General features: G+C 42.7%; 1 protein-coding gene across 1 annotated transcript in view; it reads left to right on the top strand.

Moving 5' to 3' along the window:
• LOC100773059 (lithocholate 6-beta-hydroxylase) overlaps positions 1–16,037 on the top strand; it is a 42,809-nt gene that overhangs the window by 3,340 nt on the left and 23,432 nt on the right. Inside the window, exons 2-5 of the mRNA XM_027413658.2 lie at positions 1,490–1,583; positions 8,265–8,317; positions 11,182–11,281; positions 15,690–15,803. Of these exons, the coding sequence (XP_027269459.1) occupies positions 1,490–1,583; positions 8,265–8,317; positions 11,182–11,281; positions 15,690–15,803 (361 nt within the window). The remainder of the gene's footprint in view (positions 1–1,489; positions 1,584–8,264; positions 8,318–11,181; positions 11,282–15,689; positions 15,804–16,037) is intronic.

Raw genomic sequence — 16,037 nt, 5'->3', positions numbered from 1 at the left:
TATTAATCCATAACTCTTCAATTTAGCCACAGGTAGATATCTTGGACAAGTGCAGAAAGTAGTCACATTCTTTGCCAAAATGTAAGAACAGCTTCTAGGCCATATATTAATATTCTTCTCCTCTGAAACATTTTGAGCCAGACCTCCACAGTTCCAATTACTCCAGTGCTACTGGCTTCCATGTTCCTAGTACGGCCCATTAAGGTCCACTTAAAACATTCAGCTGCTTTTCTAATCCAAAGTCCCAAAGTCCATATGCCTCCAAATAAAAGCATGGACAGGTCTATCACAGTGATACTCCAGTCCTTGGTATTAATTTCTGTATTAATTGGGTTTCTGTTGCTGTGAAGGGACACCATGATCATGGTAAAAACATTTAATTGGGCCTGGCTTACAGTTTCAGAAGTTTGGTCCATTACCATCATGGTGGCAAGCATGGTGGCATGCAGGCAGACATGGTGCTGGAGAAGGAGCTGAGAGTTCTACATCTTGATCTACAGGCAGCAGGAAGAAAGAATGACACTGGGCCTGACTTGAGCATCTGAAACGTCAAAGCCCACCCCCAATGACATACTTCCTCCAACAAGGCCACACCTCCTAATAGTGCCACTCCCTATGGCCTATGGGGTGCCATTTTCATTCAAACCACCACACTGACCATCATGATAAATAAGAATCTCCCTGACACAGTGACCACCAGATGAGCATCACCAGTTAGAGGTCCATATTAACCTAGGAGAGGAATGGCCTGGAAATGATGCCTTAGTCATTAAGGGAACACACTGGAAAGCAGCCTTCCATATAGCACAAGCCCACCAGATTGCAAGACAGAGAATCTTGGGAATCTCTGAAATTTCTCTGAAACCAGTGGCATCCATGATCTCAATTGTCATTATATGGACATAATAATTATATGGACAGAACTTCATGATGCTTCCAGATCTTTCTAGAAAGGAACTTTTCAGAACAGTTAGAGCCTTTAACAAGTTCATAGTTTAGAGAAAAGGAGAAACATGTCTCTGGCCAATCTTGAAGAACAATACCGTAAGGTCTCCAATGCCCTATGCCGTTAAGTGCATTCAGTTATGCAAATAAAACCCCCTTAGCTAATGAGAGTCATTGCTTCATGGAATTTTCTAAATGGACAGGAGGAAATGAAACACCCTGGGAAGCCTCAAGCCTGACTCTTTCAGGGAGTCTAAAATCCAAGTCAAGGGTTTTTCATCAATTATGGTCTCTTGGACTGGAAGCATTAAAGCCTCCATTGTCCCTATCCCATCATATAAACTAGGGTGGCCTACTTAGTGGACACTGGGAGGAGGTGAACAATTGGGATTGTAGCTGTTTGGGTTTTTACTGCTATTTGTTGCCTGGATGTTACTTCTGTGGTTTGATTTTTGCAGTTCCTGAGTCAATGACTGACCTGAGTCCATCTGTGTAAAGTCACAATCACAATCCCAGCAACTTGGATTTCTCTGTTACTTTACAGATATGGGACCTATTCTCATGGGACTTTTAAGAAACTTGGAATTCCTGGACCCAAACCCCTGCCTTTATTTGGCACCATTTTTGACTATCGTGATGTGAGTAGTATTTAAGCTCTTTTATTTATTTATTTTCCTTTTTTGCTTTTTCAAGAAAGGGTTTCTCTGTGTAGCCCTGGCTGTTCTGGAACTCTCTCTGTAGACCAGGCTGGCCTCGAACTCACAGATCCACCTGCCTCTGCCTCCTGAGTACTAGAAGAAAAGGTGTTCATCACCACTACCTGGCTTCTTTCATTTCTTATAGTTATAATTTCTTTTAAAATTAGAATTACCTATTTCCTTTTAGAACTGTAAGTATTTGTCTGCACTTATGTCTGTGAACCACATGTGAGCCTGGTGCCTGCAGAGGTCCAAAGATGGTGTCAGATCTCCTATAACTGGGGTTGCAGATGGCTATAAACTCTGTGAGGGTGTTGGGAACTGAAACTGGTCCCTCTGCTAGAGCAGCCAAACCTCTCAGCTGCAGAACTGTCTCTGGGTCATTTTTTTTTGAGACAGGATCTCACTATGTAGCCAGATGAGTTTGGAACTGTATGTAGGTCAGACTGGCTTCAAACTCTCCAAGATCCTCCTGCCTCTGCCTCCCAAATGCTGGGATTAAAGCATATACCACCACACTCAGCCCACCTATGTCTTATGCATGTTTATGGATCACTTCCATAGATGCAAATGCCAGTCCTCAGAAAGCAGTTCTGGGATGTCAGGCCACCAGAAACTGTGTGTGACCAGTGAGAAGAGTGCCCAGGCTTCCTTTAGGATTTGCTGACATCCATTTGGAGCTGTGGTTAGAAAGCCATGATCATAGACACCTAGTATTCTGGACTTCACATTCCGGCTATAAGAAGCAAGAGAAGCCTGGGGTTTTTCTCAGTGGAGCCTCGTGGAAGGCACAGGTGTCCTTAACCAGCACTCCTGGGAAAGCATGGCTGCTCACAGTAGCACCACACCAGCCTGTGTGCACTAGAATAGACCTCACGCCGGGCTCGGGAATGGCACTTGTCTTCATCCTGCTGGCCAGCACTGCAGCATCTGTGGACCAGGATGCCTGTCTGTTGACTATAGGGAATCCTCTCAGGGACTCCTAAATCCCCTGCAGTTACCTCAATGGCTCTGGGATTTGACAGAATAACGGTGTTCTGCATTGGTGGGCCAGTCTGAGCAGGGCCAGGCTGTGGCTGAGAGAAGATGGTGCTTGCCCCTCACTCGCAGACATCACAGCAGATTTTGCTTTTCTAAGCAGAGGTGAACTCACTTTATGGACACACCACAGGAAGGATAATTTAATGACAATTATCAAAAACATTGGTACCATGTGCAAGGAATTGCTGATTCTTTGTGGATAGCCTGGTCTGACCTTAGCCCAAGGTTGAAGCCTGTTCAGAAAGCAATGAGATCAGCTCCTGAGGCCATGTGGGCTGCTCTCTGCTAAGATTTCATATCTCAAAGACTCCAGTTGTTAGTCAGAATCTATATCTTTTTTATGCAAACAGCACGAGACTTTATTGCAATTGTTTAACGGGCTACCCCCATGTTAACTCGGGCCTTTCATCCATCCACCATGGCAGATGGCTAGGAAAGGTGCTGCGAAGCCACTGTAGCATAAGGGGAGTGTCTAGGGGTGTGCACAGGCTCAGGATTGGTGTGCCTCCAGGCTTGCCCTGTGTTGATTGGTCAACTGGTTGTTATGGCCCATAGGCCCTCCCAGGGTAATTGCTATGCTCTGTGCGTCATTGCTGTGCACTTGTCCGTAAAGCACACCCAGAGCCGTAAAGCATAGCACCACCAGCTAACTTCTGATTGGTTCCTTGCCACGAGGCAGGCATCTGACCTCCTAATGACCAAGGCAAGGTCAGGCAAGCATGTGCTAGGCTGTTATGGCTGCCGAAATGGGAAGCTCGTCCCATCATTTCCCCATTTTCTGTTTTAGAGATTCCAATCATGCAATTGCTGTCTCTCCAGTGTCCCCATCAGGGAGTGAGAGGTATTGGCATCCCCTATATAAGGGAGTTCCTTCTGACTTAGCATTTTAACCAGGGAAAATGGGCTATGTATTCTTTCCCATGCTACTTCCTGCTGACATTGGGACGAAGTTAAGGACCCAAGAAGGCTGAAATGCTAGTCAAAAGCAAAACAGAGAATTTAGGCAATGGGAATCCATCAGGAGCTTCTGGTTGGCAGACTCTGTTGCAGAGACAGGGGGTGTCTGCATCAGCTGGACTGGTCCACATCCACAGTAAGTCCAGGGCTGGCAGTCTACTTAGGAACAGCCTGTAGTCAGCAACTGATACTCAGATGTGTCTGCCAGAAGCAGAAACCTGTTTAAGACATGTTTAAACTAGGAACAGAAGTTAAAACTTATTTACTGAAGCCCACAGTGCAGAAAAAGCAGATATCTGGATATCTATTCAAAAGGCAGGAACATATTTATAACTTCGAGTCCTAGCAAAAACTACAGATTTGGGCTAGAAGCATGTACATTTGTCTTCTGTCCAGAAAGCCAGGTATGGATTGGACAGAGGTGCCTTTGGCCTGATGAAAAGTCCTTTAAGCTTATACTTAGATGATATCCAAAATAAACCTAAAAACCTTGAGCTTGTGACTGAACAGTAGGTAGTCACTACTTTATCAGCTAACATGCTGACTATAGTCTTGTGGATCTGACTGCCTGATGTTGCCAAGCTGACAACCACTAATACTTTCAGAGATCTGAGAAGGGTAAATTTTATGCAGTTTCTGAATCTACTAAAAAATGACAGAAGCCAGTTAGAAGCCAGTCCATATATAGTTAGCCATACCCAAGACTCTCCATTAGTGTGGGAGGCAGAAATATCAAAGAACAGCAATCTTCACCAGGCCTATAAGGTGAGAGGTTTTTTCTCTATCCACAGTCTTGGCCAGATCCTGGCAGGCAGCAGGTATCACATCTGAGCATCTCGCTCACTGGTCCAGGTGCAGGAACTGGGGTACCTCATAATCTTCTTTGGAGACTTTGGGTCACTGTTAGGATCTGTCAGTCTTTCTGATATTATAAACTTTTAAAATAACATTTTAAATGCCATATTCTGCAGGTCTCTGAAGTATTAGAGGTCTGTCTGTCTGTTTTAGTTACTTGCCTTAAGCATACATTAAGCACACAGGTGGCTAGGTAAGGCCTTATTTCTGTAATTAATTAATTTTCAGTCTGACTGTAACCGGTTTTAACTTACTAAAATATTTGAAACTTAGCACAGTTGAATTTAAAACTGCATATAGTTACCTTATATTCTTTAAATAGTAGCCACATGTACACATTTTAGCTGCTTGCTTAAGCTTAACTTCTGAAAACATAAACTGTAACATCTTATAATAGATTAGCAGCTTTTATTAAAGAAACTTACATTGTCAGACTTTGCTTAAAAATGATTCTAAATTGAAGCTCTTTAAGTACAAACAATAATAAAAACACTTTTAAAAACATTAAAAAACTGGTTTAAAAAAGAAATTTAAACTCCCTTAAAGTCTTTCTGTAATATATAGAAGCATTAACATTTTAAATCTTAATTGAAAAACTTGTTTATTAGATGGTACCTCCTAATTTCCATGTGGTCACCTTTAGTCAAGATGGCGGTTCAAGTATCTTTTTTCAACTTCAGCAAAATGGCTACCAGCCAGCCATGTGACCAGCTTGCCATGTGGCTGACTACAAAATGGTGGTGACCTGCACCATTTGTTTTAGCTGTATGCTTGTAACAGAACTTAGGTTATGCCAGGAAACAGAACATTTTAAAACAAGCATACATAAATTGCTTGAGAAATAAACAGAACTTTTAAAATAGGATTACTTAATATGGTTAAAATTTTAACTTATATTACCAATTTTTAAAATTTACTATTTGTAGACATGAGAAACCATAGCAAATAGTTTACATTTTTCTCTGACTTTTAACAACCTTTCCTCTGACCTTTCATAACTTTCCTCTGACCTTCTACAACTTGCTTTAACTCTCTATAGCTATCTATATACCTTCAGTTCATTCCTCTGATTTCCTTAGACAAATCTTTCTTTCTCTTTCCCTCTTTATTATTTTAGTCTCCTACATTTTCTCTCATTTCTCAGTCAACATAAAAACTCTTACCAAAGTCCTTCTTATGGTTTTTAATAACTTTAAGGCCATTCTGTTTTGGCTTACCTGACCTGCATTGTGTGCTCAGGGCAGAGGCCTAGGGGTGGGCTGCTGGTAAGCCCAGACACTCTGCCCGTGCGGGGGCAGGAAAGAGACCCCCGCAACTTCCCTGCCTCAACATTCTACATACCACATGTGTGGAGGACGGAGAAGGCCAGTCAAATAGTGGCCTTGCAAGCCACGTGCTCAGGGCAGGGAAACTCCTGCCGCATACCAGGACCCATGGCAGGATGGCAGTTGGGGCAGAGAGAGCCCCACTTTGCATGCCTCACAGATGGGCGGGTGAGGATGGCGAGATAGACTCACCTGCACTGGCCAGGCTCAGCTGTGAGGGCTGCAGCAGTTGTTGGAGTTCAGAACAACCACTTCACCATGTGCTCTGAGACAGGAGACTCCACCGCAGCACACTCTAACCCATGGCTCATGGCAGAGGAACTCCTGTCCCACATGCCACATGCTCAGGACAGCAAGAAAAGACCCCTGACCCACACATGCCACTTGTGTGAGCGGTAAGGACAGAGAGAGATGCTTAACAAACACATAGCACAAATGTGAAACTTGAACAGACAGCACAGTAACACAGACTAGGGTCCTATTCAGAATTTCAGATGGCTAGCCCCATGGGGAACAACTTGGTCCACAACCATGTCTCCCCCTACAGATGGGTGACCTGCCTGAGTCCCCTTATAGATGGAGCAGGCAACTTGGTCCCACCAAGTCCCCCTCCTACAGATTGCTGAAGGCTATTGCCCGAATCTTCGCCTTAAACAAGGGATTGGGGCGTCCCCTAAATTCCCTCCTAATTCTTGTAGGCCTACTTTCAGATTTCACTAGCGACCCCAACATAGGACCTTTACATTTACACAATCAACAAAAAGAGCAGACCTGAAAACACAAAACTGACACAGCACTGAAAGCAGGCAGGCAGGGTGTGAATTGCAAAAGATCAGATAATACAGATAACAAACTTGCTCAACTGGCCAGTCACACAGCCTGTTCCAACCCTCCGGGCTTTATAGAAACTGCATAGACAGAGACAGAGCCGGCAGACAGTAGACAAGACAGAATAGGGTAAGGGTACCCTGCTTACCTCCAAGATCGGCCCCACTCAGGTGAGGGGTGGTCGCAAATCCAGGACGAGCCCCCAAATGAAAGACCCCCGGAAGTTCAGGTCCCCAGGATCTCGGTCCAGGACCTCGATGACCCCAATCACCGGGCAGAGTCGAAAGCTTGATGCAAACTGCACGAGGCTTTATTGTAGTTGTTTAACAAGCTAATCCCATGTTAGCTCGGGCCTTTCATCCATCCACTATGGCAGATGGCTAGGAAAGACCCAGAATCTCTATCTTATAGCTAGAAGCTACTGCAGGCCAGAGTTCTAAATGAGACCTCTGTTGTGTCATTGTTCACATAAGAATGCCATATGTATACCCTGTGGGAAGGGAATACTCATAAGTAAAAACATGAGAGGTAAAGCCAGGCCTGTGGGCACACACCTATGACTCCAGCCTTCCCAGGTGAACTCCCTATAAGAGTTCCCCCAAGAGCTAGAACACACTTCCTATTTGTGAAACTTCTTTTATTTCCTTACAGGGTCTCATGTAGCTGAGGCTTATCCTGGAACTCCCTGTGTAGGGAAGGATGGCTTGAATTTCTGATCCTTCTGCCTCCACCTCCCAAGTGCTGGGATTATGGTCAGGAGCCACTGTACCTAGTTAGTGTCGTGCACGAGATGTAAGCCAGGGCTTTGTGAGCCTATGGTGGGCACTGTGCCCATGGAGCTACATCTCAGATGCAACTCAGCTGTAGGAAGTCTGCATTTCACACCTTTAATATTGAAAACTCAGAGCTGTTGAGCTTCCTTCATGCTGCCCTCTACTTTTCTGCTGTGATTTGCATACTGTCTTCACTCACTCTCTCACATTCTGATGTTCCCTGTTGTTTCTTTTTCACTTCTTTCTAGAGTTGTTGTTACTGTATTTATTGATTGATTGATCTATTGCTATTTATTTATTATTTATTTATTTATTTATTTATTTATAGTTGTAGGTACCAGATCTCACTACAGAGCCCATGCCAACCATCAAATTGGTGATGCTCCTGCCTCCCCCTCTGGAGCATTAGAATTTGCAGGCATGTGCCACCAAGCCTGGTTCCACTCTCTTGCTTTATGTTTAGATGTGTGTGGGTGTTTGCCTGATGCATGTCTGTGCACCATGTGTGCACCGTCTGAGGAGGCCAGAAGAGGGCCTGAGATCCCTGGAGCTGGAGTTACATACAGATGGTTGTGAGCCACCATGTGGGTACTGGGAATGAAACCTAGGTCCTCTGCAAGTGCTTTTACCCACTGAGAAAGTATAAGAACAGCCTTAAACTCTTTATTCCAGACAACTGCTGTAGTCTCCTCATTCCTTCAAATATCCTAGTAGGAATTTGCCTCTGACTGCCAGTGGCACGGGGAAGCCTGATTTTGTGAGATGAGTCATTTGTGCCCTAGTTAGGAAGGAGTCAGTATGTAACAGAACGATAATCAATTTAATTTTATTTCTCTTCCCAGGGTACATGGAAATTTGATGAAGACTGCTATAAAAAGTATGGGAAAATATGGGGGTGAGTCTTCTGAAATCTTCCATTGGCATACTTAGGATAATGCACCCCCCCATATGAGGACAATGTCAGCACGCAGTTCTTAGGGGTAAAACCTTTGGAGGTTTGTCTTGATAAAGGTGGTAAATGTCACAGGCAACCAGTTGTACAGTGGGGATTCAGTTGAGGTTGTTGCTTATTGTGGAATCCTCTGGGATGTGGTGGCCTGAAAGCCCTTAGGCCTGGCTCATTGCCTCTTGCTTCTAATACATCGAGTCTATTATTGCAGAACCCTGTAGGCACATGCTCAAAAACACGCGGCAGCATTTCCTTAGGAAGATTCACTCGTCGACATCGAAAGTCCTATGCATGCAGTCATGCCAATGTCAGTTCAAATGCAGAACTGCACTGTTGCATCCAGAAACAGTTTCACTGGAGTCAGCCACTGCTTCTGGCTCTTACAATCCTTCCACTCCATCTTTCAGGATGACCCCTGAGCCTTGGAGGAGGAGGGGATACTGCCTAGTTTTATAGCAACTTGGTAGCAGCTAAAGTCATCTGAGAGGAGGGGACCTCAATTAAGAAAATGCTTCCATAGGATCCAGCTGTGGGGAATTTTCTTAATTAGTTATTGATTTTGGAGGGCCCAGCCCATGGCCCAGGGTGGGGCCATCCCTGGGCTGGTCATCCTGGGTCCTATAAGAAAGCAGGCTGAGCAAGTCAAGAGGATCAAGCAACTCCCCCCCATGGCCTCTGCATCAGCTCCTGCCTCCAGATTCCTGCCCTGCTTGAGCTCATGTCCTGACTTCCTTCTGTGATGAACTGTGATATAGAAGTATAAACCAAATAAATCCTTTCCTCCCCAGCTTGCTTTGGCCATGGTGTAGAAACCCTGACTAAGACGATATGACAGAGATGTCCCATTTAGGAATGAGCACTCCATAATGTCTTATTTTATGCATGATGACCAGTTGGGAGTTCCTATGTTAATCACCATCTCCTACTAAAAATTCAGTTCTCAACCCGTGGCTCATGACCATCAGAAAAAAAATATATTTCTGATTGCTTAGGAACCTCCAACCATAAATTTATTTTTGTTGCTATTTTATAATTTTAATTTTGCTACTGAGTGGTGTATCAGTCCTAAGATCATTGGAAATGAGTGTTTTCCAATGATGGCAACTCACAAGTTGCTGTGCTAAAAGGAGTTTCTCTGATGAGGGTTGAGACTCATGCTAATCTATGGGAGTAATAAGTCTTTGAGAGTTGGCTTATTATTATGTTCATTTAGGGCCTATGACCTGCCTAGCAACACAAGATCAAGCCAGACAAAATCCCAGCATGGAGTGGGGAGATGGTCAGGAAATTCCCACCTCCTAGCTGAGAAGTTGGCAAATCATGGCTGATAGGATGAGCTTTCTTCAGGGATGGGGCCCCTGAAATGGCTACCCATGCTTCAGTAGATGCCCTACACACATGAACATACTGGCATCAGTAAGTAGACTCTGGGTTAAAAAAGAAGAGAACACATGACGGGACTGGAGGGGAGGACATGAAAGTGGCCTTCACCAATCACCAATGGCTGGTCATCAGGGCGGGGTTTCCTGTCCACCTCCCTTCTCCATGCTGGCACTTTTTTCTGGCTTCAGCTTACAAAGGTCTTGTGCATGCTGCAACAACCACTGGGAGTTCATATGTACAACTGCCCCATTGTGTTCAGAAGACAGTTTCTTTGTCATCTTCTGCCTCGAGCTCTTCCCCCTTCCCTTTCGTCAATGATTGTTGAGCCTTGGAAGGAGGACCTACTTCTATTATTCTGCAAAATAGACATAGTATTGAATGGACTCCAGATGACTTGTGGTCATCAGCAAAACTCCGTCCTTCAGTAGATCATGGCTAACACAGAGATCCACAGCTGGTCAACACCCAGACAAGAGACTATAGATTGCTCAGCTTTAAGTGGGGCATCTGTATCACAATTTTGCTTTTTGTCCATTATTAGTTTCAAGATAAGAACTTTTGATAGAATCTGTGGGTATTCCCTGTCCACCTAACTCTGCTGACACTGAAGAAGAAATGCAGGCAATTATTAAGAAACTGTTTACTCCTACAGGGTTAAGTCTTCAGCAGTTTTGTTGAGTGGCTGAGCCTGTGGCATAGCTCTCCCCTGTCAGAGACTTGGGGGAGGTGTCACCATTGTGAGGTGAGGTACAATCAAATGGGAGGAGGCTCTGCCTCTTCATCCCATCTCACCCTTCTTCAGAAACCACAGTTTTGGTCACAGGGTCTGCTGAGGTGACACAGCCCATAAAGACCATGTGACCCAATGCCAAGCACGTGTTGTGCTGTCCTCTGGTGGCCCCAAAGCAAATTCTCCTGCAACATTATCATGAATACTGAATGGTTTGTTTCTAAGTTTCCACTGATAACATTCTGTTTTGACTTTGGAATAATTTATTCATTTTCTTGAAATTTTCTATATCTCTGGGGGTCAAACCCAGTGCCACACACTTGATAGACAAGGGCTCTACCACTGAGCCACACCTCCAACCCAGATACTGAAATATTTAAACAGGAAAGGATGGTATTGGTAGTAACCATGCACATTTGCCTAGCCTTAACCGATGTTCCCGTGTTCATTCTTACTAAGGACGTCTTCGACGGGCTGTTTCATCCAAAGTGTCTCTTTCCTGATTCAGCCACACTTTATTTCACAAGACTCCAATGGCTTCTATGGTCAGAACTTGAGATGGGTCTCATGTTACTGTGCTTTATAGAGCTGGGGGTGTGGCTGTGCAGCCTCAGGGGTGGAGTCTGGAGTCTAGGGTGTAACTCCAGGTGTAGAATCTGGCTTCTGAGGTTCAGTCCACCCTGCTTTCCCACCTCAGGTTTTATGATGGTCGACGGCCTGTGCTGGGTATTGCGGATCCAGAGGTCATCAAAACAGTGCTGGTGAAAGAATGCTACTCCATCTTCACAAACCGTCGGGTAGGCATCTTTTTAGGAAACATAAATCTTTATTATTATCTTAGTCAATGTTTTATTGCTATGAAGAGTCACCATGACCATGACAACTCTTAAGAAAGAAAACATTTATTAGTTGAGGCTGGCTTGCACTTTCAGAGGTTTAGTCCATTATCATCATGGTGGGAAGCATGGTGGCATGCAGGCGGACATATTGCTGGAGAAGGAGCTGAGAGTTCTACATCCAGATCCACAGACATCAGGAAGAAAGAAACACTGGGCTTGGATTGGGCTTCTTAGACCCCAAGGCTCACCCCTAGTGACATCTCCTAATCCCTGTCAAGCAGCACTGTTCTCTAATGATCAAGTATTCAAAGCTATGAGCCTATTGGGCCCATTCCTATTCAAACCACCACAATTATTCACTGTTGTAGAATATTAGTTTAAGATGTGCTGCATTTGTTTATGCTGTGGAACATTTGTTTAATGATGCAGAGATGCATTGCGTTATTTTATGTTGTATTTGTTTAACTGTGAAGCTGTGTTACTTTGTCTAAAACACCTGCTTGGTCTACTAAAGAGCTTAACAGTCAATATCAAAGCAGGAGAAAGGATACGTAGGGATTCCAGGCAGAGAGGATAAATAGAAGCAGAAAAGGAGATATAGGGAGTTCAAGCAACAAGAAAGGAAGAGAGAAGGATGCCGGGGAGTCAGCTACACAGCTACAGTCAGACACAGAATAAGAAAGGAAGAAAAGATATGGAGAAATGGAGAGAGGTAAAAGCCCAGAGACAAAAGATAGATGGGATAATTTAAGAAAAACTGACAAGAAACAAGCCAAGCAAAGGCCAGTCATTCATAAAACAGAATAAGATGGGCAGTGGTAACACTCGGCTTTAATCCAAGCACTCAGGTGGCAGAGGCAGGCAGATCTCTGTGAGTTTAAGGCCAGCCTGATCTACAGAGTGAGTTCCAGAACAGCCAGGGCTACACAAAGAAACCTTGTCTTAAAGGGAAAAAAGGAAAGAATAAGACTCATTGTGATTTATTTGGGAGCTGGGTGGCAGGCCCTCTGTCAGATGTGGGGTTGGTGAATATCTTTTCCCAGTCTGTGGGCTGCCATTTTGTCTTGCTGACTGTGTCCTTTGCCTTACAGAAGCTTCTTAGTTTCAGGAGGTCCCATTTATTAATTTTGGGTCTCAGTGTCTGTGCTACTGGTGTCATGTTCAGGAAGCTATCTCCTGTACCAATTCCTTCAAGGGTATTTCCTACTTTCTCTTTTAATAAGTTCAGTGTGGCCGGATTGATGTTGAGGTCTTTCATCCATTTTGAGTTAAGTTTTGTGCATGGCGATAGACATGGATCTATCTGCAGTCTTCTACATGCCAGCATCCAGTTATGCCAGCACCATTTGTTGAAAATGCTTTCTTTATTCCATTGTATAGCTTTGGCTTCTTTATCAAAAATCAGGCATTCATAGCTCTGTGTGTGTGTGTGTGTGTTAATATCAGGGTTTTCAACTCGATTCCATTGATCTACCTGTCCATTTTTGTGCCAATACCAAGCTGATTTCAGGACTATAGCTCTATAATAGAGCTTGAAATCAGGGATGGGGATGCCTCTGGAAGTTCTTTTTATTGTACGGGATTGTTTTGGCTATCCTGGGTCTTTTGCTTTTCCATATAAAGTTGAGATTGTTCTTTCAAGGTCTGTGACAAATTGTGCTGGGATTTTGATGGGGATTTCATTGAATTTGTAGATTGCTTTTGGCAAGATTACCATTTTTACTATGTTGATTCTACCTATCCAAGAACATGGGAGATCTTTCCATTTTCTGGTATCTTCTTTAATTTCTTTCTTTAAAGACTCAAATTCTTATGATACAGGTCTTTCACTCTTTTGGTTAGTGTTACCCCAAGGTATTTTATGTTGTCTGTGGCAATTGTAAAGGGTCACGTTTCTTTCTCGTCACGTTTATCATCCATATATAGCAGGGCTACTGATTTTTTTGAGTTAATCTTGTATCCTGCCACTTTGCTGTAGGTGTTTATCAGCTGTAGGAGTTCCCTGGTAGAGTTTTTTTGGGGGGGTCACTTATGCAGACTATCATAGACTTCTTCCTTTCCAATTTGTACCCCTTGATCTCCTTTTGTTGTCTTATTGCTCTAGCTAGAACTTCAAGGACAATATTGAAGAGATATGGAAAGAGTGGACAGCCTTGTCTTGTTCCTGATTTTAGAGGAATAGCTTTGAGTTTCTCTCCATTTAGTTTGATGTTGGCTGTTGGCTTACTGTATATTTTTTTATTATGTTCAGGTATGTTCCTGTTATTCCTGATCTCTCCAGGACCTTTATCATGAAGGGATGTTGGATTTTTTTCAAAGGCTTTTTCAGCATCTAGTGAGATGATCATGTGGTTTTTCTTCTTCAGTTGGTTTATATGGTGGATTACATTGATAGATTTTCGAATGTTGAACCAACCCTGCATCCCAGGGATGAACCTACTTGATCATGGTGGATGATTTTTCTGATATGTTCTTGGATTCAGTTTGCCATTATTTTATTGAGTATTTTTGCATCTATGTTCATGAGGGATATTGGTCTGCAGTTCCTTTACTTAGTTGTGTCTTTGTGTGGCTTGGGTACCACGGTAATGGTAGCCTTGTAAAAAGAGTTTTGCAATGAACCTTCTGCTTCTATTGTGTGGAACAGTTTGAGGAGTATTGGTATTAGCTCTTGTTTGAATTTCTGGTAGATTCAGTTTGCCTGCAGACCCCGGGGTGGGATTTCCCAGCTGATAGAACTATTCTTGGCCCTTAATCTTTCTAGCCAAAAATCAGAACAAGCTTGTCTGTATTGATAATGATCTCAGTTTGTTGAAAATTTGAAGTTGACATGAGAAAATAAACATATTTCTGTGTTTAATCTTCTAATCCATGACTATTGTGTGCTCTACACTTCTTAGGTTTCTTTTGATTGCCACATCGAAATTTTGTTAGTTTCAGCTGAAATACCTGTACATATTTTGTTAAGCTTATATCTTAAGTATAAATGACTTATAACATTTCCAGAGATGGTTGTTGATTATGTAATATTCTTGAGATTTTTCTAATATAATTGATTTTAAGTAAAAACACAATTGATTTTGAATTGCTGTTGTATCATAGGACAGTTGCTAAGCTTATTCATTATTATTATAAATTCTTTCTGTGTGTCATTCAATATGTTCTACACAGTCCATTATGTTGCTTGAATATAAGAATACTTTTGCTTATTACTTTGCAATCCATATTCTTTCTTGCCTTGTTATACTAGTTGGCACTTCCAGGATGGCACTGAATGACAGTGGTGACAGCAGACTTTTTTGTGTTTTTTTTTTTGAGGCAGGGTTTCTCTGTGTAGCTCTGGCTGTCGTGGAACTGGCTCTGTAGACCAGGCTGATACCTCAGACTTTTTAAAGTTGCTACAGACCAGTGGGTAAAAATTCAGACTTTCACCAGTAAGTGTGAAGTTGGTTGAAGGATTTAGTAATCCTGTTTCATGGAGTGGAGTGGAAGAAATTTGTGCCCACCTGCTGTACTGGGCTTTTGTCATAAAAGAATATTGAAAGAATCCACACTAGCACAAAATACAGTTCTGGGAGCCAGGTGTGGCAATGTATGCCTCTAATCTCAGCACTTCAGAGGCAAAGGCAGGAGGATCTCTGTGAGTTCAAGGCCAGCCTGGTCTATAGAGCAATTCCAGGACAGCCAGGGCTACATAGTAAGACCCTGTCATAAAGCAAAGCAAACAACATAAACAAAAAAACTGTATGTATGTGTTTGTGTGTGTTCCTCTGACCCAATGTTCATAGATACACATGATTGAAGAACATTCCCAATAGAGAAACAGAATTATTTTTCTTTTTCCTTGTGTCCGTGTATAGAAATTAAGACAAAACAATTTCTATACAATTTCATTATTTATTGAAATATCAAATACACATTTTATAGCATCTATAGCTTTTTTAAAAGTCAGCTTCAAAGAATCTGATTGCCTTTTACTGCTGACAGCTATAAATGAGGGACTGACCTGATCTAATATTTAGCCAAGGGCAGTTGCTTTCTATCACTAATTCATTTTCGTTTGCACAGTTTTGAAGGACACTATGCTATAGGGTTATCCCATTTGTTCTTGTTCTTTGATTCTGCAAGGGTGACTTTCATTTAAAATGAGACAATCATAGAAAGATATGAAGCTATGCCAGATGTATAGGTGTCACCTCCATGTATAGCAATTACAGATGATTTAAATAAAAGATTGTTGAGCATTTAGCAATGTTCATACACTTAATAATCAATAATATTTGTTAAGAAAATGATGCTTGTTTAATCAACTTCCTAAAATTGTGAAAATTTAATATGATACATTTTCTTTCTGTTTGAACTCTAGTCTTTTGGGCCAGTGGGATTTATGAAAAAGGCCATCACTGTATCTGAAGATGAAGAATGGAAGAGACTGCGAACACTGCTGTCTCCAACATTCACCAGTGGAAAACTCAAGGAGGTGATGATGGAGAGGGCATTTACTTATGGGATGAATCTGGAACAGGTAGACAGTGAGCCCACAGTCCTTTTTCTAGTGTTGGTCCTCTGAGTTACAATTCATTTAATATGATCTTTTGTCTTCACGCCCAGGGGATACATTTTAAAATCTACTGTAACACCCCACCATTGCTTCCTGGATGGGGATGAGCTGTCTTTCTGGGACCTGAGTTTCCACACTTAGCTACAGATGCTG

This window comes from Cricetulus griseus, chromosome 4, assembly GCF_003668045.3.
Source record: "Cricetulus griseus strain 17A/GY chromosome 4, alternate assembly CriGri-PICRH-1.0, whole genome shotgun sequence".
NCBI classification, from domain to species: domain Eukaryota; kingdom Metazoa; phylum Chordata; class Mammalia; order Rodentia; family Cricetidae; genus Cricetulus; species Cricetulus griseus.
Note: the sequence above shows the minus strand (reverse complement) of the source record. Positions and strands in the feature narration are given on the sequence as shown.